General features: G+C 34.0%; 3 protein-coding genes across 8 annotated transcripts; 2 read left to right on the forward strand and 1 right to left on the reverse strand.

Moving 5' to 3' along the window:
• Positions 1-3,194, forward strand: LOC105830846 (NEDD8-activating enzyme E1 catalytic subunit). 3 transcript variants are annotated; one of them, XM_012670478.3, is made up of 5 exons: positions 1-301; positions 388-614; positions 1,153-1,513; positions 1,590-1,919; positions 2,285-3,194. In XM_012670478.3, exons 1-5 carry the CDS (start codon positions 248-250, stop codon positions 2,666-2,668), a joined length of 1,356 nt encoding a protein of 451 aa, XP_012525932.1. In that variant the 5' UTR covers positions 1-247; the 3' UTR covers positions 2,669-3,194. The 3 variants fall into 3 exon arrangements, with proteins under 3 accessions (XP_012525932.1, XP_012525951.1, XP_012525942.1); XM_012670497.3 differs by having other exon boundaries at positions 3-238; positions 335-614; XM_012670488.3 differs by having other exon boundaries at positions 4-256; positions 335-614.
• Positions 3,195-4,193: 999 nt separating this feature from the next.
• On the reverse strand, positions 4,194-8,220 carry LOC105830862 (proliferation-associated protein 2G4). The gene is made up of 7 exons (XM_012670509.3): positions 8,136-8,220; positions 6,933-7,167; positions 6,538-6,700; positions 6,256-6,435; positions 5,871-6,119; positions 5,636-5,782; positions 4,194-5,173 (listed from the first exon to the last, which is right to left on the reverse strand). Exons 1-7 carry the CDS (start codon positions 8,218-8,220, stop codon positions 5,069-5,071), a joined length of 1,164 nt encoding a protein of 387 aa, XP_012525963.1. The 3' UTR covers positions 4,194-5,068.
• Positions 8,221-10,143: 1,923 nt separating this feature from the next.
• On the forward strand, positions 10,144-26,407 carry LOC105829309 (glutamine--fructose-6-phosphate aminotransferase [isomerizing] 2). Of its 4 annotated transcripts, XM_028194859.2 has the most exons (15): positions 10,146-11,069; positions 17,392-17,499; positions 18,480-18,569; positions 18,726-18,869; positions 18,952-19,118; positions 19,303-19,444; positions 20,565-20,591; positions 21,889-21,909; positions 23,498-23,655; positions 23,729-23,968; positions 24,053-24,251; positions 24,414-24,658; positions 24,741-24,896; positions 24,976-25,104; positions 25,244-26,407. In XM_028194859.2, exons 1-15 carry the CDS (start codon positions 11,063-11,065, stop codon positions 25,487-25,489), a joined length of 2,079 nt encoding a protein of 692 aa, XP_028050660.1. In that variant the 5' UTR covers positions 10,146-11,062; the 3' UTR covers positions 25,490-26,407. The 4 variants fall into 4 exon arrangements, with proteins under 4 accessions (XP_012523498.1, XP_012523497.1, XP_028050660.1 ...); XM_012668044.3 differs by lacking the exon at positions 20,565-20,591 and having other exon boundaries at positions 10,144-11,069; positions 25,244-25,489; XM_012668043.3 differs by lacking the exon at positions 21,889-21,909 and having other exon boundaries at positions 10,145-11,069; positions 25,244-25,489.
• Positions 26,408-26,914: the final 507 nt, after the last annotated feature.

Consider the following 26,914-nt stretch of genomic DNA (forward strand, 5'->3'; position numbering starts at 1 on the left):
AACACAGCCGTTGTTCTTGAATATGAGACAAGGATAGAATGATACACCCAAGAGTCAAGAGTACTCGGGTCCTCGGTCCTCGGGTGACGTTTCCGAACGCAGCCTAGCAATATATAAGTACACAGTATAAATTACTTAAGACACAGTCAACCCCTGGGATTTGTGTCTATCTGGTTAGGAAATCGTGGTACTGTGTCCCTCAAGGGACAAAAAGCCATAGGGAAAGAAGAAGTACACAGTATATACGATGACCACAGTACACTTTCTTTGTTTTGGACTTGCGTTGTGCGAAGCTTCGTTCGTTAGTTTGTCGAAATTTGATTTATTCTTCCAGATTTTCGAATTTCGTACAATCGATCGGCAATAATGAGTTCCGATCATATGCAGAGACGATGGAGCAGCTTGCGGAAGGTACTAGAGAGATCGGGCCCCTTTTGCCGGCCAGATTTCGAACCGTCCACCGACAATTTGCAGATGCTCCTAGAGCAGTGTCGGGTACTCGTTGTTGGCGCCGGCGGTCTAGGATGCGAGCTGCTTAAGAACCTCGCCCTGATGGGATTCAGGCACCTTCACGTTATCGACATGGACACGATCGAGTTGTCTAACCTCAATCGGTAGGTGAGGTTACGCGACGCGAAAATATATGTCTCGTATGTAGAAACATTTTCTATGTATTTTAATGATATAGTGTAATATAAATTCACCTTATCTCAACAATGTGTTGTAATGTTAGAATATATAGAAACGTTCTTTTATATATTTAAATAATATTTATATAGTGTCTCAAATTTACACACACACACACACACACACACACACAAGTTAAAACTTTGAGAGTGTGTGGAGAATCAATGAACCGAAAAGTTTTTTTATTTGTGAAAAATAGTTATTTTGTTTTTATAACTATTTTCGAAACAAAGCAAATACAAGCAAATCTCTAAAAGATATTTTTCTTGAGTCTCAGTACTTCTGAAGATTTGACATTTTTTAATTTATCTTGTCTACTCTATAATCTATAATTTTGAAACTCTAATACTAATTATACAATTCTCTTTGTTTTTGAATAAAAATATTAATATAAAACATTATTTGAATAAATATTTTATCAAAGATATAAAGGAAACAACCTTTCTAATATTTTAAATATTACAGACAGTTTTTGTTTCGTCATAAAGACATTGGATCTTACAAGGCAGAGACAGCCGCCAAGTTTATTAACACCAGAGTTCCTGGCTGTCATGTAATTGCACACAATTGTGAGATACAATCCAAAAGTGAGGGATTCTTCCAAGAGTTCCACATAATAATTTGTGGTTTGGATTCGATTGTCGCGAGGAGGTGGCTCAATGGCATGCTACTCTCTTTGCTTGTCTATGAAAATGGTGAATTGGATAAGACCAGTGTGGTACCTATGATTGATGGCGGGACCGAGGGTTTCAAGGGAAACGTTCGAGTTGTATTACCTGGTATGAACCCTTGCATTGAGTGTACTTTGGACCTTTATCCAACGCAAGTGAGCACAATTTCCAATGAACATTTTAAAGTTATTATCGATAGATATGTTAGAAACTTGTTTGTATCTCACATAGGTCACATATCCTTTATGTACGATAGCCAATACCCCACGTTTGCCTGAGCATTGCATAGAATATGTAAAAGTGATTCAATGGCCAAAGGAGAATCCATTTGATTGTGCTATCGACGGGGATGATCCCCAGCATATAAACTGGATTTACGAGAAGTCAAATGACAGAGCAGCGCAATTTGGTATACAGGGTTTGACATACAGGCTTGTGCAAGGTGTTGTTAAGAATATCATACCGGCGGTGGCGTCAACGAATGCTGTTATTGCCGCTGCCTGCGCAACAGAAGCTTTCAAACTCGCAACCAGTTGTAGCGCATCTTTAAATAATTACATGGTAAATACACACATTAATAATCAGCAACATATCTCATTACAAATAAAATGTAAGACTTATCGGACAATGCATCAACAATTATAAATTGAATCTTAGAATTTAATCAGTCAGATAACTGTAAAGATAGAAGGAGAATCTACTTTTTATTCGTACATTATTGTATGTTTTAATACATGAATTTTTACTACCATAATTTTCAAAATACTAAATGAATTAAAATTTAAACATTAAAAACGTTAATTGATTATTTAAAAATACTTTTCATAATGTTAATAAACACATGTGAGGAAAGTGAATAAGAATTGTTTATAATAATTTAAATGTAATAAACGATGTTACAAAAATGATACATATTTTATTTTTAGGTGCTCAATGATGTAGATGGAATTTACACATATAGTTATGAGGCAGAGAAAAAAGAAAATTGCTTGGGATGTAGCCAGGTACCACGAGAGATCGAAATTAAAGATTCGAAATATAAATTACAAAATTTAATAGATCTCCTTTGTGAGCGACCGGATCTACAAATGAAAAGTCCCGCTCTTACAGCTAATATAGATGGTAAATGTAAAACTCTGTATATGCAAATGGTGGCGAGCATCGAGGAGAAGACTCGTGAGAATTTGACTAAGACTTTGGTCGAGTTAGGTTTAAAAGACGGTAGTGAGATAAATGTTGCCGATGTCACGACTCCAAGTACAATTACTTTGAAATTGAGATTTCCGCAGGGCAATAGCGTGAATCGATAATGACTGCTTTAAAAATTTTTGAGCATCACATTTTCCCATTTATTATGTATTTTTGCTGATTTAATTTGAAAAGTAAACTAAAAAATAAAGATGTATTGAAGTATAACAGAGTTAAAAATTACAAGATTGTATGTTATATTCTTTATGCAATAATATCACCTTATTATGCAAGATATATTGAAATTAATAGAATTGCGTATTTCATAGTATTTGCATTAAATTGTCAAAATTATTAATTTGTTAACTAATATTGATGGCTCTTTAGTCGAACACAACAAATATGCATACACAGTATTCTAAAATCATTGGAAATCTCTCTTCAGTAATACATTTGTTTATTAGTTTTTTTTTTATGTTAAAGGATTAATAATTTTTGAATTTGAAAGAATTTTTTGCAAACTAAGTTTAGAAAAAATTAAGTTATATCTTGCATTTAATATTTAACGGAATTTAAGGAAAGATATATAGATACAAAAAAGTGTAATTTAAAAAATTGGAATTGCAATAAATGACTTTGATATTTTCATTAAGGAAAAAATCAATTCTTAGTGTAAAAAAGTCAATTGCAAGTTCTTAAAGAAATATACTTAGTATTTAAACAATAAAGACACAACTTAAATACTGTTCTATATTTCTATACTTACATGTTTTCTCTTATTCTGATCAAAGATCATATATATTGTAGCAAAATTATCTCAACAAGGGATAATTTATAAAATCCAATTTATAATTCCAAATTGATGAAATTTTTTTTTCTACAAATACGTAGGAAACATTTTGCAAATTACACATTTAACTGCACTGAGAGAGAAATGGAATATAATAATTCGTGAAATATATATGCATATGTCAAGATTTATACTTGTCAACTTATCGTCAAGCATTTTTATAACAATATTTTTTTTCATTTTACTGGACTAAATTTTATACTGCGTATGAATTTTGTGCACAGCCCTCGTTTGCAGATAATTTTATACATTTGTTTCATTACACTCTACGTATGTCCTATGCATATATGTATGCGTATACATATAAAAGTTATTCATTTTCTAATGGATTAATTCGTTAAGATTCCATTTAACTTAAAAAGAATCTTAGAAGAAAATAGTATTAAAAAATTCTCTTAACATAATTTTATATTGTGAACACGATTGCAATTACGAAAAGATGTACAGGCAAATGATGGACAGTGCACAATGATCTTTTTGTTATACAAGCACACTTTGTAACATTCGACGTATGCACAATTTGAGTAGAAAAAATATCTATAACAGATACATTTTTATCTATCCCTCTTATATAAAACTATTATTAGATAATATTAATTTTTTGTAATTTACGTCTTGTAGCAAATTGGCAATTACTTCCCAAGAATATGCTTTCTTGCAAAGGTCTATCTTTTCGTCTCGCTCAAATAAACTTTCGTTCAATATTAAAGACTTATGCACTTCCAGCTACTACTAACAATTTGTCTACTCTACACAAAAGTAAAAAATTGCGCAGAGCAGAAGAGACATAATTTATCTTTTTTTCGGTCGGGGGTATTTTCGCAACGAAAGACTCGAAGAATCATTGGCATTTCATTATTTATGCAGTGCCCCAGAATGGACAATACTCCAATTGTACAACTTGAAGTTAAACGTTATAGCATAGTTTTTGTAACGGTATATAAAATTGCGCAGAATTAGCAATGAACATGAAAGGGAATCGTATTTTATGGAAATATTCAGAAATCACAATGTACAACTCATCTGTGCATAAAATAAAATTTTCTCAAATCATTTAAAAGTAATGATGCACACATAAATTGAATAGATACACTCTGTATAATTTCTCAATTAATACGATACGCGAAAATAATCATTAATTTATTTTGGATCCATACGATTCATTTCTTTTACGTCGGCCAATCTATATGTTATAATTTCACAGAAAGCGATCACACAAGATTGTTATGTACGAAATGTTAGTTTAAAGATTGAAACGCAATATACAACAATTATGCAAGTAATGGTCATATAAGTAATCATCAATCTGCGTATAGTATACCATAATCTATTAAAAGATGGTCTGGTATAAAAACTTAAGCGCTGATAAAATTGTGGCGTAACGTGTGGTAAAGTTCAAATTTTCTCGATAGAGCAGCAAGGTTCGACACTTTCATCGAAAATGAATGAAGTAGACGTATACTATAGACAATTGCTGATAATTCATACAGGGACATGGCAATACGAAGCATAGCATTGTAATTTGTGCAATGTTCGGATGAAGATATGGCTATGCTGATTGTTGAGTGATTTGTGATCGAAAATGTCCAGCCTCAACTCCTTTAGACCACCAAATAAAAAGTATTGGAGTGCACGATGCCGGTAAGTCATGGTATGCATTAAAATGACAATGTTAGGCCTTAGCATCGACTTCCATGGCGACGTCTCCTACAGCTTTCTCAGCCTTCTTTTTCTTCTTTTTCGCAGATTTCGGATTTGCCGAAGAATACAAAAGGTTCTACAATTTTGAATTACAAATAAAGTAGCAACAATAACAGCAATGGCAGTTACGAAGCTATTACTTTTCTTAAAGAGGTTCTCTGGTCTTTTCATAGAATTTGATCAAATTATGAGACAAATTTATGGTCAATATATAACCATTCCTAATTTTTTCAAACTTCTCGATTATCTAGTCTTCTTTAGATATCTTTCAAGTAAGAGTCTTATAAAAGGAGGAGTTGTAAATAATTTAATATCACAAAATATAAAAATTTTGATAAACTATATGAAAAGGAATGGATAATATATATGTATTCTCCATTCTTTCTCACGTGTATATATACACATGTACATATATATACGCACACGCGCGCACGCACGCACACACACACACACACACACACACGCACGCACGCACGCACGCACAGAGAGATCTCTTTAAGATGGAAAATCTCTTTAACTTGAGATACATTCTACATGCCTTTAATTCAGGATCGTCTACGACACAATCAGACTGATATATATCAAGGTCAAAAGGAATTCCCGTAATCTTATGAGGTCCATTAGGCATCAAGAGTACCGTAAATTTGAATTGTGCCGCATATTCGTTTGGTTTTTCATACAGAACCTATATAAAACAATGTAACGTTAGAATTCTATTATACTGTGGGAAAGCTAATAGAGTAGAAATAGAAATAGAAATGACAGAATCTTACTTGGAATGGCTCTATCAACCTATGATTTACACATTCAACAACAGCCATTTTTGCTTTTTTCTCGTCTTCAAAGGTACGTAAATTGAACGGCATGAGACCATGTTTATGGGAGACTTCTGAATAAAACATGCGAGACGCTTTCAGTTTAAGCTGATATGTCTCCTCTGTTTTCTTGTATATCGTAACCCGAGTGTCCTGTTCTCTTCCTACTCCTTCACCCGTACTAACTAACACATCCATTGCATATACCTGAAATTAATCAGTAGTAAAAATGAAGCTTATTTTATGAAATTTTATTTTATTTTTTAACTTAATAATAATTCCTTATTTAAATTGCAAATTTATGACGACCGTTATTTTTATGTACATATAAATTTAAATATACCTCGTGAGTTTCGAGAGTATACTTTTCATGTTCTTTCTTTTGCGCATCATTTGGATTTTGAATTATTGTTTTCTCTCCATCAATCTTAAATTGTTTTAACTGATGACTTAGCATACCTTCGATCGGTTTACATTTATAGGCATCACATATTTTCTCCACAGTACCTGTTATCGTGTAAGTCTGAAATAAATACATTTAAGTATCAAAATATATATCAAAACTTAATTTTCATATCTGGAAAAAAAGATAAAACCAATAGTGCACAAGTATTCTTAATCTTACCTCTGTACCTGGCTTTAAAAGCCTTAATGCAGCTTGAGAAGCATAGTGAGCAGCTAAAACTACGTCTGCTTTTCTGCCTGTCACTTTCTTCTCAGGTGCAGACCCAACAACAATAGTATGTGCCACTACAGCTATGAAACCATCGACATGTGCTCCAAGATCACTATAATTGTACAATTTCATTAATTATATCAAACGTATGATTCAAGAGTGAAACGTCAGATTTATTTAAATTATATTATTAATGTTATTCAATTAGTATTATAGTTTTATAGATTTCTGAGAAGAATCAATTACAAATGTGTAACAATATTCTCTTACACATAAAATGCTAGTAAGAATAAGTCTTGCAAAAAAACAAATTCTAAAGTAGTAATTTCTATGAAGAAACTTACACTTTAACCAGGTCTTCATCCTTAAGAATGAGATCGGGTTCACTAGCGATAGGAGAGAAGTGACAAATGCAATTATTGACTGATATGCATGTCGGAAAAGCAATCCCCTTTTTAAGATCTTTCTCCTTTTTAAAAACTTTATTGGTTTCCTCCGTAAGTATTTTGTCACCAAACTCACATATCTCTCTCACAGAAGCTCCAGCGATACATTTGTTTAAAACTTGTTTCAACACCCCTGTCAAATAATTAAATTTTGTTAACAAAGCTTGAGAAAGCTAATTTGTTAAATATCGAGTCTGCTGTAAGTAAATGTCACTCAATTACTAATTCAAATTTAATAGTTTCCTTTATTAAAATTTTGATAACTCAAAACATTCAATGAATAATGTTAATTTTGTTACCTAAATATTTTAAAATTTATTAAAAATAGGTAAAGTAGATATTTAAAGTAATTTAAAATGTTTAAAAGAATTTTTAACTTTGTGGGTAATTTTCATGTACAGTAGTATTAACATGAGGAAAATATAAGTAATACTTCAAATTTAAGCGAGTAAAACGAAGTGTGCAAACGATTATCAGTAGATTAGGAGAGTGCTGAATAATTAAAGAAAAAGCAAGGAAGATTGGTGAGACTGCGATTATTTCTATCGTAGATTTAGCTTACGAATACTGCCTTGTAAACAAGAGTAATGCCCGATTTCTTCATGTCCAGTTATCTTGCGGTTAAAATTATCCAGGAGATAAACTACCAGATCCATGTACGTGATTGGTTAAACTTGGGATTTATCCTCCGGATAACTTTATCGGGAAGTGAAGAAATCGGGCATAAGACAATGAATTTTTGATTGTTTGACATATGGAAATGAAATTAGATTAGAGCCGGTGAATCGCGCGTATAATTAGAAAGTCACATTCTCGACAAAAGTAATCGCCAGAGATCAAATTAGCCTCGGGAGATACTCGCGTTTGGCGAGCATAGGGATTGATACGAGGAGGGAGAAAACGGCGAGTGGCGAGCGGGCGCACCGCCGAGAATACGCCACGCGCCATCCGGATTCGGCACATGGTCTGACATGGTCGTGGCGCGGCCGGCATTGGCGCGCCGCGCCACGCCGCGCCGCGCCGCACATTCCATATGGCGAGTTGGCGACGCATATCCGCATCGCGGTCTCCCGCGCGAACACACGCCATCCGTTTTCTTACGGTTCACGATCTCGCCGGCCATTTTATACTTGGTAACAACCAAGTCCTCGGCGATGGTCTTCTCGGTCTCCTCCTTGTCCGCCATGTCTTCGAGTATACTGTATCTTTGCAATCACGTGACCCCGACGGCTTCCTGGCGCTGCACTTCTCCCGCAAGAACCTCTCGATATACGAACCAACACGACGGCCAACAACAACAGCGTCGACAACGGGCACGGACACCAACCAACACCAACGATGACCACACTAGCAACCACTAGCACCACTTGGGGCACCACCAGCGCGCGACAAGAGCAACGAATACACGATGACGGAGATGGGATGGGATATGGGACGATAGAAAGAGGGAGAAAGCGTGGAGTTGGAGGATGGGGAGTGGAAGAGCCGACGTGGTCGTGGAGGGAGGGAAAGAGAGGGAGAGAGAGAGAGAGAGAGAGAGAGAGAGAGAGAGAGAGCCCTCTATCTTTAATGTATGTATGTACATACAATGTACCTTAGCACCGCTTCTCGTCGGCGGCGTTCTTTCTTATCGCGATACATTTGGTCTGTTCTTTCTAGCTGCACTGTTGTACTGGTGCAATAAGTTAAAGTAAGACAAGTATATTTTTTCTCATTCTAACTTATTGCACCAGTGCAACAGTGCAGCTAGAAAGAACAGACCATTTGTTTCAAGACTCAGGCTGCCTTCCAATATTCACTGCCAGTACTGAAAATCTATAGTTTACGTCACATATACTGTAGATTTTCAGTACTGACAGTAAATATCGGAACGCAGCCTCAATTACCTACGGATGAAAAGTTACTATTTTATTAAGGGTCGATTATTCCAACTTCTTGGTAAACTTACCTATCAGGTAAATATAAGTTTATCTTTATTTGTTTAAGGGCTGGTTGTTCCAACTTGTTAAATTTACCTATCAGATAAATATATGTTCGTTTGTATTTATTTAAGAAAAGAAATGAAGATAGACGCATGCTTACCTGATAGGTAAATTTACCAAGAAGTTGGAACAACCGGCCTTAATTGTTTCGTAGCGGTGTCACATCCGTGGTGCTGATGCGAGCCTGCGTTTTTTCAAAAAAACTTTTCATCTGAGAGTGATCATAACAGTGATTTAGCTGTAATTTTCTGCCAGAGCACTTAAAGATCTGTTTACAATTGCAGTAGTAGTAAGGTTGTCAGTAAAAACTGACCAATTATAGTTGAGTGCGAGAAGAACAATCGAATATAATTGGTTAATTTTTATAGTTTGCGGCTTACAACCTTACTACTACTGCCATTGTAGACGGACCTTAAATGTAAGGTGTTTACAATGTCAGCAGGAGTAATGGAGTAAGGAGTAAGAGTAACAATTGATGATCAATTAAAAACCGGGAGTAAACGAAATAGGCAAATCTTATTTCATATTTCTTATTTCTTTACTTCTACTCCATTACTCTTGCTGCATTGTAGACCTTGCATCAAATGAGATTTGCCCATTTCGTTTACTCCCGGTTTTTAATTAGTCAATTGTTATTCTTACTCCTTACTTCATTACTCCTGCTGACATTGGCTACGGTCCACTTGACGCTACAAACGTTTCGAAGCATTCTTTGATTGGTCAATTCATAAAATTCTTTGTTTCGATTGGTCGATCAAACACTTTGAAGCATTTGTAGCGTCAAGTGGACCGCAGCCATTGCTCTAGTTTACACCAAGCACTTGGTACGCGTCATGTAGTGAATTTAAGCTGATCAGCCAATGATGAAACACATTCACTAGTTATTTACTATTTGATACGCGTACCAAGTGCTCGGTGTAAACTAGAGTATGATGTCTATGATGTCGTGGACCTACGAGAATATGTTACCACATCGTAGACTGTTACCTACGGAAATGTTCACAGGCATGACTAGTCGGATCTTATATTTAAGATCATCTTAAGTACTGTCTTAAGATGCCATCAACCAATCACAGAGCCGTATTAGCATCTTAAGACATTGCTTGAGACGATCTTGAAATAAGATTTGACTATGAATACCGGCCTACGTTATAGTTCAATATCCACGTTCTATGGACATAGAGGCGCTCCAAAGTCACAGCTGATCATTTCGATTTCCGCAACCCCGCGAGGATCGGTTTACCGACCAATCGCGAAGTCAATTTCCCGTCAAGTGGCGTGCTCTTGAATATGACACGGTGTCACGGTGGTGATGGTGACTTTTGGTGACGCTGTGCTGTGACGGTGAGACGAGAGAGTTTCAGCGAGTTCGGCGAGTATCACGCAATTCATGCATTCGATTCGGACAATCGGGCCAGCAGCTACGAGTCGCAAGAGTAGGAGCGTTTGATTGACTCTTTTGATAGGAAAAGCCAAGTCTATTAGAGTATTGACGATGATTCATAGCGCTTCTGTGTCCGCTTTCACGTGGCCGTGATGGGCAAATGCCGCCAAACTCGCCAAACGGTGCCGCGGAGCGATCGATAAGCGCGCCAGTTCGATTGGCTTGGTCCACCATTGGTCACGCTGGTGAAAGTAAAGTACCGGGTGGCGGTTTTCTGGGTGGCTCTCGCTCGTCGGGCGGCGTACGTGTAGGTGCGCGCGCGCGAGAGAGAGAGAGAGAGAGAGAGAGAGAGAGAGAGAGACCGCTGACAGCTCGTTGCTACTTTCACACGTGTACACTCCGCGAACGCACCCGCGCGCTCGTGACAGTCGTTAAATTCATACGTTATAAGAGCTCTGAACACGCCGTCAAGCGGCTCAGACTGTGTTTCGGAACAGCGCGTATCGCACATATCGGTGCCGGTATATCTAGCGAGAGAGTGACATTCCGCTTCCATACTTCTCTATCAAGTTTTCAGCCTCTGTCTCTCCGTCTCTTTTCGTTTTTCTTCCGCTCTCTACGTGGTCTCTACGTACGTGGCAGGCGAGAGCAACCTTGATAATATGTGTGGTAAGTACATATAGTGAATTTTAAGCATTTCCATCGCTGGTCGCCGTTGCTTTCTCTGCCGGCTGGCTGATCGCTGTCGAATTCGAGTTATTTGTTACACTTGTGCGTGACATTAACGTTACGCACTCGTCGGAATTTTGTAAGGTCTCGCGCAATTGTCGTTATCGCGTTCAATTTGACTTTGTCGTATTCGGAACATTATTACGACCATGTGAAAAAATTGAACAGCGAGATTACGCCCGGCTGCGTGGATCATTATCGAAGACTGCTTTTTATACCGCCGAAATACGCCGGTACATAATCATTGAATTGTCCATATTGTCTATTGATGTAACGAGAACAAACTACGTATGATAAAAAAATACTTATATATCTTTCTAGGTTCATTGTATTCAAGAAATAAATTTTTTTATTAAAAAACGGACAACAATACGTTAGATACGTTTATTCTTTTTTGCTTCTTTATGAAAAAATGCCGTTGATTTCATTGTCCGTACTGCAGTATTACCTCAATGTCTTACATCTTACTTATACATATCGTTTAACATAGGATATTTTTTAATTTTGCTATCGTAAATGGAAGCACTTTTACAAAAATAACATAAATATTTTATAATACTAAACTTATCTCTAACGCATATATTTGAATGTGTATATAACTTTTTTTCTAATTATACTTTATTTATTACATTTACCTTAAATAACATATAAATCCTCGATTGTTTAAATATATACATTGTACGTATTATTTATGGATTGAATAAATTTTATTAATCGTTTCTACTGGTTTTGAATATATTAGTTTTCTGATATCACTAGTGATAAATGAGTATGTACTTTTGATATAACTGATCGCTGTCGATCAATTATCAACACTATTTATTATTTTTTTATACGCTAATCCGATAAATGTATTACCCTCTTCTGTAAAACGATAAGAGAAAATGTGGTAATCCACATAATGGTAACATTCGGTTCCGAAAGTACAAGAGTGAGCGAGGAAATAAATGCGCATGAGCCAAGAGAGCTTGTCATTGGGCTTGTAAGAGTGATATGTGTGATAGATGTGACATATTGCTAATTTAGTAAGATATTTATTTACGATATAAACGATTTCAATATCATCGCTCATGAAAGTAGGTGATTTGAAAAATTCTTAATTTTTTTAACGAGAGTTTTTGTTTTTGGAGCATTTCCGCGAATCTTTACATTATGTTTACTTTCATTCGAGATGATGTGGTCGTTTTCGATGTGATCGTTTTAGACGGTGTAACATTTTTGTTGGAAGACATCGTGACGAAAGTCATCGTGAAACTACATAAGAATTTGGACAAGTCTTGCGAGTCATATTTTTGATGGCGTTACCGATAGTCTACGAGAACACCCCCCCTTTTTTTAATTAAATCTTGTCAAGAAAAATTGCTTAAATATTGATCTTATCAGCGTGATAGTAAGTATTTAGTAGTTTTTAATTTTCGAAATTGAAATTTATCAAATAGCTGACATAATTATTAAATTCATCGGATAATGGTTAATTTGATTGACGAATAAATGATCGAAGGTTTGAGGAAAAGTCAAGAATGCCATGCTAGTCGGCGCGCGGCGCCGGTGATGTATTCGTATGCTCTTGCAGAAACGTAATGCCCGTTTATTTTTCTCGCGGAATGTACGAGACACGGTTTCCTCGGACGTCGACCCACACATAGATTGTATTTTAATATTTATCAGACAACTTAACAGTGTTAAATTATATCGGTTCGCATCTTTTTCCAGGCTGAGAGCGTTTGTGATAATTAATCTGCTTATTAAGTTTGTTATTATGAATTTTTAGACTTGAGAAAGAATTACCGCTTTCTAAAGATTATCCAAATTATATTTTATTAATCTTGCAGTCTAATGCTATACGACATTCGAGTGATTAATTTTAAGGCTTAAGCTCGGAGTTTGAAATGCTTGCGTATATCAAACTTGCGTATATCAAATATAAAAGTTCCGCCTATTAATTTACTATCACTATATACTGCTTTTACGCTACGGCTGTTATAATGGCGTTCGTATAATGGCGTTTATCTTGTTGGTGATACGTAATTTCTGGTATGATACGAAGCGATACCGATACTTGGCACAGCGTCTAGTGAAAGTCTCTTTTTCCCAAGTGTGCCAACCTGAGCCTGAGCCTGAACCAATCTGAGGCGGGAGGGTGCGGTGTAACATAACGTAGAGCAGTTACATATGACATTTAGACGCGACAGAGATATCAACCTTCGATTCGGATACGCGCGGCTCCTTTCTCTTCGATCTCGTCCCCCGCCACTTCGTTTGTCTTTTGCGTGGTTGGATCGCTGTGAATATAAAAGTTCAATTTCAAACCAAAAAGTATCTCGAGTACTAGATTTAGATCATCGTGGAACGCACGTTATTCTAATATATATAACATTTTTTTATTTTATATATATATATATATATATATTCTTTTATATAATAATTATATAATTTATAAAGATTTACTTGATTATATAATGTTATATAGACGCAAACTTTGTTGAATCGTGTCGTTCATATCTCAGAATAATTGAAGGAGCAAGGAAAGGAAGTGAACTGCTCTAATAGAGACATATATCTATATAAGAAGAAAAAAAAGTGAAAAAGCATGGATATTATTTATTTGTCAATCGAGTTTACGTACGATTGCCGTGAGATTTATACTAAGAATATCGTGGTCAGTAGGTCGGAAGGCCAAGTTCGTCGTGTAAATGATGCTATCGCGATTGTCCATCGACTGCCTGATTGTTCAATTGCGGTTTCATTCACGCACGTCGGTTGTATTTCAATTACCTTTGCATTGCAATAAAATTTCGATGTGCCCCATGAATTATTACTTCTTATTCTTACTGCTACTGAATATCTTGTAAAATTGTTTAAAAATTTTTTATGTATCAGCTCTCGTTTCTAATTTTTATCCTGCCATATAACAATTAATATTCGAATTTTCTGCTCAAGTGTTATAACTCGACGACTATCAGTTCGTTTGAAACAAAATGTAATATAATATTTTTTATTGTGTCGCTTAAAGGAGTATTACAATGAAACAGTTGGATTTTGCGCTAAGAAAACTTGAGTGAAACTTGTATACTGCTTTTCCGCTTAAGATACGATAGCGAGCTGCATGATTCCGCACAAAGAATACGAGTTATAAGTAGACAATATAATACGGAAGGATTATTTTTCCAATGGAATTACTCAGAAGGAATACTGTATGTACAAGAGTATATTCCTTGTCGTAAGATTATCTCCAATCAGTGTAGTTAATCTTCGAGCATATGATATTGCTTCGATATATAGAGCCAAATGATAACAATGTCTTTTGTGTCTTTTAGCTTTCAGGAAACGGCATATCCGGCAATTCCGAAGCACTGTCTTGTTGTTCGATAAAAACTTCTTTATCTCTTGCAACATCAAATTGCTTTTACATTAATTTTCGTTTTACGTTAATTTTCGCGAATACGAAAAGAAAATTGTTAATAAATTCTTGCGATTTTTTTATTGTTCATGTCACAATTATCATGGGAAAACTCTTATCGGTTAATTACGATAAAATGTAATTACAATCTTGATAAAGGGATGACTCTTTATATCAAATAATCAAATGCAATAAAGTAACATAGAACATGTCACGAGTGCTATCGATATCGCAATTAGCAAATCACACCTTTTAGAAAAGGAAGAGTTACAAAAAAAATGTCCAGGTAACTTTCGGAATGAAATCAACTAAAGTAAAAGTCGGGTGCGTCCTAAATGAATATTAGATCTTGTATAAAGTGTGCTGATCGCATTTTGTTTGCAGACATTTCTCAGTCATAAAACAATAATCCTACTTGGAAATTAAACAAATTTTATATTATTTATGTGTGTGTGTGTGTGTGTGTGTGTGTGTGTGTGTTAGTTTTTATTATGAAATTTATCATTAGAAGTTTCGGTTATTAAATCTTTTTTGAAATACTCTGATAACGTTGTTCATAATTTACAATAAATATTATATTTAACTAAAATTACATAAAATAAAATACACTATTTATTCAGTATATTTTATTGTGCCTGCTTACACTCAGTACGTATGTAATTTCATTTAAGTAGCGTTTGGAGACTACGTATTGTAATACAGATAGATATCCGATAATGCTAATGGATATCTATCTATGCCTATTGAAACAATGGCAAAACAATTCGTAGAAAAAATGCATTGAAACTACTCGCTGAAATCAGTTCCGCATTGCGTAATCTAATTATAAAATATAATGTTTATACTATTAATAAATACTAAATTACTGGTCAATAAAATTTAAAAAAATGTTTCTCTCCAACTTGCAAATAATTCGCACACATGGTTTTCAAATAAAATTATGCTAGTTTTGCTAGACAGTATATTGTTATTATTATTTATATGATTAAGATTAATTAAAATGGCAAACATAAGTTTTGTTTTAATTTCTAATTCTGTATAGGATTTGTGTATACATGTGAACTTTTAGTTTAGGATAGAAAATAGCGATAACACGATTTCTATTTTTACTCGGAATTCGATGATGTATATATAAAACATATATGCGCAATTGCTCCACGATAATGTGGCAATAACCGCGATTTTATATCCGAATCTTTCGTTTAGCCTCATGTATAGAAACTTTTCCTTTCACCGGCGCGCATTTGCTTGAATTACCTGCGCTCGCTCTCTCTCTCTCTCTCTCTCTCTCTCTCTCTCTCTCTCTCTCTCTCCATTGTCATTAAGCCAATCAGGTTTTTAATTTTTCCTGTTCTTCGTAAACCTTCACAGGCATAAGTTTTTTTGCATTTTTGTAACGTCCCATCATCCTGTACTGTTGACAGTAGTATACATTTAACATTTTTCTTTTATTTTCGCTAAACTTATTACTCTATTTTCATGTTGATCTAAATTGTATTTATAATTTTTTATATTTTTGATAGCTAAATTATTATTACGTATAATTATATTATTGCGTGTGTGTGTGTGTGTGTGTGTGTGTAATACAAAAGATTGCAACTTTACTTTTTTTTTAATATTAAAGATCTAATAAGAAAGATAGAAAGAAAAAGATTGTCGTTTTATATTAGAAAAAGAAAAGCACTTCCTACTTTTGTGAATTCTCATTCCTTACATATACATATATCAAACTATATGACTTACGTTACTGCGTATTTGTTCTCGTTCTGCGGATTATCATGTTAATAAAAACGAACAAAACGAAAGGTTTCACCGTAATATTTCTCAATGATTTTTTTGCATTCCTGAGTAAATTGAATTTTTACTTTTTCCGCGTTTTTTTTCGTAGATACGACCTTCGGGTTTGAGAGGCGGTGCAGAGAAATTAACAGATGTTTTGTCGACGCCTGCTACAATTATTTTTAATTTTCTTTGGCTGAATTAATACACCTTGAAAAAAAAATCATACAGAAACAAATTTATTTTAAAATGGATTTTACAAAAACAAATATTCACAAAGACATTATGCGACAAATAATTTAATTTCATCGATTATTACCTCACGATTTCAAAAGTCGTATTTGTGAAAGATAAGAGAAATTTCTAAAAAAATAAATTTAATTATTTTGAAAAAAATGATATGAGTTAATACAGCGAACATAATAATAGATGTATGATTAATCAATAAATCAAAGTTAAATGTGTCAAAGTTAATGCATATATGTATAATGTTAGCAATGCATCAAAGTTAAATGCATATATGTATAATGTTATCAATTGAACCGTGCAAGGATACATAAAAGTTAGACGATGTATAGAAAGAGAGGGTATCAGAAAAAGAGGAGGAGCAGAGAGGGAGAAAGAGGGGGAAGGAGGGAGGGAGGGAGAGGGAGAGGGAGAGGGAGAGGGAGAGGGAGAGGGGGAGAGAGAGAGAGAGAGAGAGAGAGAGAGAGAGAGAGAGAGAGAGAGAGAGAGAGAGAGAGAGAGAGAGAGAGAGAGACGACAAGCGTGGCAATAATCAGATTGAAGAAGGAAAATGATAAATTTTTAGAAAAGCCATTATAGGTATCAATCATATTTATCATATCTAATCTTGTCAATTATGCATAAACATGCAAATTTTATGGTCGTCTAAATATTATATATTATATACGATACATGAGGATTATTGATTAATAATAAATGATTTACATAACGTTAATGGAAGGTGGACTTTAACATTTTTCATTATCAGTAATATTTGTCATTGATAATTCAATATGGTTGTGTTTTTATCGACCGTGATTGACAATCCGAATAGTAATTATGTTTTTGAATTCCCAGGAATTTTTGCTTATCTAAACTATTTGACACCGAAGAGCAGGAAGGAAATCTTGGAATTGTTGGTCGTTGGCCTAAAAAGATTAGAGTATCGTGGATATGATTCTGCAGGTAAGTTAATAATTTCTGATCTCGAAATTTCTTTCTCGCAAAAGATTCCGCACAAAATTTCCGTTTACAATAGCATTATTCAACGAGTAAAAGATTAAAAAATGAAATAGCAGTGAAAAAACTATTTATGTTGATAAATTACTTATACCTTATACTACAAAAAATGAGAATATATGTATAAGAAAAATAATAAAGTTCATAAATATCTAAAAATTGTCACGTATTTGAATCACTATTATAAAAATAACATCCATACAATGGTAGCATTCTTGTGATTTTATGCACTCTGTAATATATGTATACATAAGTTGCAGTTTTTATAAAATTTATACGCGCATAAGATAATGTAGTTTTTAATTAGAATTGTACAAATTATTTGAATGTGGATCGAATTGAATCAGATAAAATGCGATTTAAATTTAAATCTTTATCAATTTATTAAGAGATTAAATTAGAATCACATATATATTGATAGTTTTATAAAATTATATATATAATATATATATATATATATATATATATATGTGTGTGTGTATATATAAATTTTATACCCTATAATTAATACTATTTTCTTACATATAAATTTTTTTCTTATCTACATATTAAAATTTAAACTAACGATAATTATGATGTTAATTAAAAACTATGTTTTGTCGATTTAATTTGAAAGAAACAAAAGGCGATTTAATTAACTTTGACATCAAAAAACTTTGATTTACACACATACATCATGTCAATTTTTTGAATGCGTGTAAGTCCTTGAATATTTATATTAAAGGATAGTTTCCTATTCAACTTTTAAATTCTACCTGCATTCATTAAGGACATTCTATTCGATTCATTTTTTTTTTTTGTTTTAATTCGCAATTCAACGCTTTGAAGAAGAGAAAGGAAAAGAGCTTTCCAGCGAATAAATGAAAAAAAGAGACGACATATCGTATCGGTTGATCAGAATTTCTTGATGCAATGTCCTTTTGCAGGCGTTGCCCTCGACAGTGCGGATGGCAAGGACATCTCGATTATTAAGAAGCAGGGAAAGGTCAAGGCTCTCGAGGAGGAGATATTTTGTCGTGAGTACCGGCTCAAGTTTTCAGACTTGCAGGACCACTTGGCGCGTTTCTTGCGCGTCGCACGGTCGCTTTTGTCGCTGTGTCGCGCAAAAAGGAATACACAGATTTCTTGTCTGTGTATCGAGCCGTTGTAAAATCAATTGTGTTTATTTGCAGGCACCAATCTGGACTTCGAGTCGGAAACTCAATACCACGTCGGCATCGCTCACACGCGATGGGCGACTCATGGTGTTCCATCGGAGGTAAATGCCCATCCCCAACGTTCTGACGGCGAACACATCTTTGTCGTCGTTCATAATGGTAATGCTCGTAATATGTATGCATGCATTCTCGTTCTGCAAAAAATATTTCTTTTGATTCTTCACGCGCGATCTGAATGCAGGTATCGTGACGAATTATAAGGAAGTGAAAACTCTGCTGCAACAAAGAGGATACATATTCGAAAGCGATACCGATACCGAAGTTATCGCCAAATTGATCCATCATCTCTGGGTACAACATCCCGCGTATTCATTTCGTGAACTTGTCGAACAGGTCGTTCAACAATTGGTAAGAATTACGAAAGAAGAATTGAGATAAAAGTCATTTTTTTCATACATATATATATGTATAAGAAAATGGAATATCTCATTAACCCTAAGTGAAAACTATTTTGTAATTGTCTCACAATTATTCATTAAAAAGTACGGAATAATAAATCCAAGATAAGATAATAATGGAAAAATTATTTTAGGAAGGAGCATTCGCGTTATGTTTCAAAAGCAAGTATTTCCCGGGCGAGTGCGTAGCTACGAGGCGAGGATCACCGCTTCTCGTTGGTATCAAGACGAAAACGAGACTGGCTACCGATCACGTGCCTATTTTGTACGGAAAAGGTAAGTTTGAATATCACGGATCAATCTAATTTTGATCCACGTCATCAGAAATGGGATAATCAAGAGAATTATTCCTGAGCGTTAAGTATTAAGATCGTCACTGTCGTCACTCAACATCGTCTTATCAATATTAATCGAACATTTTAATGAGATTAAAGATCTCGAGAAGTAACAAACACTAGTAAGTATGTGTCTCCTTAGGCGATAATTAATTGGCAGAATATTAATTCTCACGAAGGCGTTCATATCGTATTGCTCTAGGATCTTTCTTATCTACCTAAGCTATCTGCAATGTCGATTGTATATCGATACAATTCTACATTCGTGAGAAAGGCGACTAACACTTATAATTATTACTAACTAAGCATGCGCTTTTTTTCATTAATCCAAATTACAAATCATTCAATATGAAAATTAATCGCTCGTGCGACTAAACTACGTATATCTATCTTCATTACTTTGTACGTACACACCTACTTCGATACAGTATTATATCGTGTAGTGTAATTGATCGAAAGTATTATATCAACGTTAACTTTTTGCGCGACGTTTATTGAGATAACGTTTATCATAGAAGGGCATTGTTGATTACACTTGTAAATGTTTTAGAGTCACATATTTATTTGAATAAAAAAAATACTTCGAAATTAAAATGTCTCATGAGTATAGTCTCGTCTTTATATTATTAAATAATTAAGGACTGGTTGTTCCAATCTCTTGATAAATTTACCTAGCAGGTAAATAAATATGTGTCTGTCTTTATTTATTTAAGAAAAAAATGAAGATAGACACACTTACCTGATATGTAAGTTCACCAAGAAGTTGGAACAACCTATCCTAAATATAATAATAGATATAATTAAAGAAAATTTAAAAGAATTAATATTTATCTTAACGTTCGCAATATTTATTTCGCTCCTTTTTATCATCTTATCCATCGGTATGGTAATTGCTTGGAATTCGAATAGTTGATTGTCGATTCAAAAACTTGTCGCCTGTCTCTAGACTTCGGCATTATATTGCATGTAAACTCTCGATGAGTTTAATGTGGATTATTACATAAGTATTTCTTTTGCATGAACACCTTGCGGTTATGTTCTTCAACTTTTCACGCCGTCAGATGATCTTCAATGCGCAATTAATAAAGGTATATACTCTATTATACTAAATTTATCTCGATTTCCATCCTCGGCACTGGATTTCTCGCTGCAAAAAGAGCATTTAAAAACTGATAACAAGATTTACAATTTATACATGCTAAATATATGTGCTAATCAAAGTATTTCTTGTCGGTGTGTGCATATCGCTTGATCCATTCGATTATCACTACAATTGTTATCGTAGCATACGCTATTCTATCGCTAAGATCCAGTGGTTGAGGAATGTTTAAATCGATTTTCTTGTAATTTTTACGTAAAATTGTCTTTCTTAAAAATTTATGGCTGACGCTTGTCGAACTCGACAGTCGTATCCAAGGTCGCGTTTTCAGGTCTCTTATCATTCATAAGCTGTTATCTAACATTTGTTCTTTCGCTTCAATACAGTAACACACGCTCTGATTTGCTCCTATTTGCTAATTGGCATATTTCTATTCTCGTTTCAAATAAATTATCTTATTACACAGATCTGCTTACGAGATGAAACTTTATATAATTTTCTTTTCTCAAATTGACGGACGCTATTAGTGTGTGTGTAAATGCTTTTTTTTCAAGTGGCTTTGTAGGAGCACATGTTTTGGTACTAAGAATAAAATATGTGGTACGTATATTTTTTAAATTAATAGACAGAAATAAATAAATTTTAACGATTACGATAAAATCTATTGAAAAACAGCATTATCGCTCACCGTAATAGAATTCGATAAATCTCATCTAATTACTACACGTGAAAATCTAAAGGATTAACGGGTAATCCCGCAAATTAATAGAAACCTTAGCTTTGAAAGCAATGAGAACGATAAAATTACACACATTTTACATTTACAATAATTGTTTTTACATAATGCGTAAATGCGTTTTTTTCATACCTTTCGGGGAAAAATGTACAATATAAAGAAAGTTGATATCGTTTCATAATAAAATAAAATTTAATAAAATTTTCAACATTAACGTGAAATACGTTTCTGTATATTTCTAATCTAAATGGGTTTTTTTAAGGCGAAATAAAATAATTTAAAATAATTTTCTTCTGAAAATAATCATTAACAATAAATATTAAAAGAAACTAGTAAAGAATATTTCTTTCTAAAAACTGTAGTTTCTAAATAAAAAAATGTTTGCGCGCTTGATGCCCGCTCTATGTGCCGCACACAGTACTTATCTATGCCATTGAGTTTATGTCTGTTTATGTCGATCATTATGCTGTTATTATTGTGGCATTATTTGTGCGCTAATCGTTTTTGTTTTCTTTTTCGTTTTCCTCTTCCTCGCGTCCCAATTGTGCAGAAGGTGAAGCACCGTCTCAAGGTAATACTTTACATAAAGTTTAAACTTCTTTTTGCTTGTTCTCTGTGCCCAATTAATTATCTCGGAGAATCAACTGTGATTTACTCATTGTAAATAAATTTAATCGTTTTCCTTAACTACAAGCGCTTAGCCATCTTTCCAGCTTTTATGGATGTAGACGATGGATGTTGGACGGATATGTCGCGCTACGCTTTTTGTACGTATACTATGATCTTCCTATCGTGTATAATTACTCCCGCTTTTCTATAACAGGTTCTGCTTATTCAAAGTTTGCTAGTTTAAAAAAATATAATATGTAACCCACTCTAGGAATAACTATGAATAATCTACGAATAATTGCTATACTATGCCTATTTCACAAGGGTATGTACTCCATCAAGTGTTGCTGATCGTGTGTCTTAATCATCGTTATCGTTGTCGATCACATCATGGCATCAATATTATTTATGTATTTTATTGTCGCTGTAATATCATTTTTATTTTGTAACGAACTATTCATTAACATATATTTAAGTATTAATATTCAAGATTGTGAAATATAAGTCTAAATCGTACAATGGTCGCTATTTTTGGTGTTCGTATTCATCATATGTGCTCATTATATAACATATGTTACACCTGGTGTATGGGGCTTAGAAGAAAGCAAGTAACTTAATACTTTTATTTTTTCACACTATTCTATACAGTTTTATACATTGATTTATGATAAAGAAAAAGAAATGATGTGAATTTTTTTCTTGCTTTACGTGTCAAAATAAATTACATTTTTTTTAATTAAAAATTTTCTTTGTTTTCTCTTATTAGCATACGCACGTAATATTCATCTGCATTCGTTCTGGTAAAAATACATTTTGACAAATGAACACAAATAATTTATAAATTCGTAAATTACACACACACACACACACGTGTGCGCGCGTGCAGATTATTTACGAATTGAAAAAAGGTTTTTGATATATTGTATTTGGTATGGCTAAAAATGCGTAATGGCATGCATAAAAACAAGTTTCTTCCAATAGAATGCAAGAAAGAAAGTTCATATGGTTTCTCGTTTCTCATATTAATGTAACTATAATGAGAAAACGCAAGCTGTAATATAAATTTTGCATAACTAACAATATTTGATAAAAATTTATAATTAACCATTTTTATCTTAAATATTTTAGATATTCACTTTGATTTTTTTATCACTAACATTGGTGCAAAACAAACAAGTATTATTCACAATAATACGTGTAATAATAAATTTTGTATGTATGTATGATATATACAAAAATACAATGTCGTGATAATATTGTTATATATTAAATGGATAAGTTAAAGAAAATATCGTTAGTATTGTCGATGGTTTTTCTTTATCGGACTCTATTAATACGTTTGCTTTATTATTTTACTATATTCACTCGGAACTATATATTATTGTTCCGAGAAGCTTCTAAATAAAATGGAGAGTTTTGTGCAATAGATTCCGTTGTACAATGTTTTACTTACTTTAAAATCAAGTTGCAAAAGAATATTTTATGTTGAGAATAGATAAATTTTTCAGATTTTTTGATAAAATTAGAACAACGACTGAATCTCTGTGTAGATCATCGTCCACATGGCAGAAATACAGAATTTCCGGTCATGCCGCGTAGCGAGAGTACATCTGAGTTTCAACCTCTTGAAGATAAGGAAGTCGAATATTTCTTCGCTTCTGATGCGAGTGCCATAATCGAGCATACGAATCGCGTGATATTTTTAGAGGTGCGAATTGACGCGTTACATCAAACTTTTACGGCAAAATTGCAAAAAGTTGTCTTATGTATTATGTCGATAGGACGATGACGTGGCGGCCGTTAAAGAAGGCGCGTTGAGTATTCATCGTCTTCGTCGGTGCATGGATGATCCTCACGCTCGTGAGATCACAACACTAAAGATGGAGATTCAGCAGATCATGAAGGGTAATTACGATTACTTTATGCAGAAGGAGATTTTCGAGCAGCCGGAGTCGGTGGTGAACACAATGAGGGGACGTTTGAATTTTCAAGACAACTCTGTCACCTTAGGCGGAATTAAAGTAATTCTTCCAAACGAACGTAATTTTTAGCAAGTATTTCGGGAAGAAAAAAAGAGTTTGATATTGAAAAGAACATCTTTTCAGGATTATATTCCTGAGATCAAAAGATGCAGACGCCTCATGCTAATCGGTTGCGGCACGAGTTACCATTCTGCTATAGCTACGCGGCAGCTTCTCGAGGAACTGACGGAATTGCCAGTGATGGTAGAACTTGCATCCGATTTTTTGGATCGCAATACGCCAGTCTTTAGAGATGATGTTTGCTTCTTTATTTCTCAATCGGGTAAGGCTTCATAAATTTTACGATTAACGTAAAATTATAATAAAATAATAATGGAAATGTGAAAAAAATAAACAGATAAGAAAATTCAAGATGGCATAAATAATAATAGCGCTATGACTTTTAAATATTGCGATTGAATTATTGTACTTCCCGTAATAACAGGCGAGACAGCTGACACATTAATGGCATTACGTTATTGCAAAAGTCGCGGAGCTCTTATTGTGGGTATAACTAACACAGTTGGTAGTAGTATCTGTCGCGAATCTCATTGCGGAGTACATATCAATGCTGGTCCCGAGATTGGTGTAGCAAGTACTAAGGCTTACACCTCGCAATTTATTTCTCTCGTGATGTTTGCACTGGTAATGAGTGAGGACAGAATCTCTCTTCGTGCGAGACGCTTACAGGTATATTTATCTAGACTTTAACGTGTTATATATATTTTTTGTCTTTAGCAAAATGCAATAATATCTTACGTATATGTTTCAGATTATTGAAGGCTTGAAAAATCTTGATAATCTTATTCGCGAAGTACTGAAACTCGATGATAAAGTTAAAGAACTAGCCAAATCTTTGTTTCAACACAAGTCCCTGTTGATCATGGGTCGCGGATATAATTTCGCTACGTGCATGGAAGGCGCACTCGTAAGTAAAACACGAAAAGAAGCTATCATAAATCTCTTTGCAATTAACGTTACTACGACTAATTCTGACATATTTACAGAAAGTAAAAGAATTGACATACATGCATAGCGAAGGAATTATGGCTGGTGAATTGAAACATGGTCCATTAGCTCTCGTTGACGATTCTATGCCGGTAATTATGATCGTAATGAGAGATCCAGTGTACGTGGTAAGTTTAATTAAGCAAATTTAAATATCCGAGTTGCACTCGAAAATACTTATATCTATATAACAATATGGGACGAATTTAAGAGAGATATAAAAGCACGATATACGTCTTACAATTAGTTGGATAACTTATTTTGCAGAAATGCATGAATGCACTCCAGCAAGTTACCGCGCGGGACGGTAAACCTATTGTTATCTGCGAGGAAGGAGACGAGGAAACGAAAGCTTTTGCCGATAGGGCTCTCGAGATACCCAAAACCGTCGATTGCCTGCAAGGAATTCTCACCGTTATTCCTATGCAGTTGTTGTCTTTTCACATCGCGGTTTTGCGTGGTTGCAACGTCGATTGTCCGAGAAACTTGGCCAAGTCGGTCACAGTTGAATAAAGATCGAAGAGCTTGTTCCATGAATTTTTTGAGGGACCACAAGTTAACGTGGTTGCTACAAAACTTTCTTGCAGAAAGAGGGAACGCGAATTACAAATAAATGATTACAAATATCGAGTGATTAATAATATGACGCAGTTAATTAAATAAAACAACCGACGTTTCTATATTTTAAATTTCATCAAACTCTTGTTGATTATTCATAATTGAAATTCTTAATAACGCTTGATAATCAGAATTTTTAAGAGATTTAAGAAGATTGTAATAGAAAAATAATAACGATGCGCACATTGCCAATTTCTTTTTCAAAAACGACAAATTGACCTAAAATTTGATCATGTATCTAAAAACTTCAATTGTGCAACATTGATTGCAAACGTTTCTCTTTTACAAAAAGTGATAAGAATTTCCAAACATACATGATTTCCACGCATTTAACATTTATATTTTAACTCGCGTAACATACAGTTTAGTTTTAAATACAATGATTAATTAATTAATGTTTTTAATTTGATAGGACACAACACAATAGTGCGGAGTCACAACGTGACTCGTTTGCCGAATGAATTAAAATTAAGATGACAATAGAAATGTTTGTATCTGATAGCGGTTGTATGATGGATAATACACGCGATGTAAAAATTGTGTGTAAATATGTGTATATGCGATAAATACCGCAAGATAAGTTTAAACGGAATTTTTTCGTACGAGATAAATTTTTCATCTTTATATAAAAAGCTACACATCACTAAGATGATAGATATTATTGTCTGGTTTAACATTCTTTGGGCAGTAATCATTGTATCATGCGCAAACAATGCAATAGCAGTTTTCTAGGACACGTATCTTTTTAATAAATTTATGTCACAGTATTTTGTAAAATTGATCAAAAAATATATAATTATGACTTGATTTATACGTAATAAATTTCCTTTTTAGTATTCCTTCAAGACAGTTAATTACATATTTTTGTTACGCGCGCGCGCGCACGCACGCACGCACGCACGCACGCACGCACGCACGCACACACCAACTTTAATATTGTAGTTATGATATCATTACCATTATAAATTATATGAATTATTTTTTTTTTAAAGAGAAAGAAAAAGGGGGAAGAAGAAACAGAGACAAAAATAAAAAATTTATTACGACGGAATGCACTATTGTTGCATTTTATGGAAAAATATATAAATTTTACTTTATTTGGACTTGTATTAGGACAAACATTTAAACAAGCATCTATTAAAAAAACATTCATAAATGCGCGAAATAAACTGCAATAGAAAAAATAAAACACGAAAATACATATCAAAATTATTATTCACGATAATTTACCGCATAAAACTATCATTTTTCTATTCCTCTTTATTAGATGTCGCGCAGATAGTGATTAGAGATTTAACAATATATGGAATAATGCGGGAG

Source organism: Monomorium pharaonis, chromosome 8 (assembly GCF_013373865.1).
Source record: "Monomorium pharaonis isolate MP-MQ-018 chromosome 8, ASM1337386v2, whole genome shotgun sequence".
Lineage (NCBI taxonomy): Eukaryota > Metazoa > Arthropoda > Insecta > Hymenoptera > Formicidae > Monomorium > Monomorium pharaonis.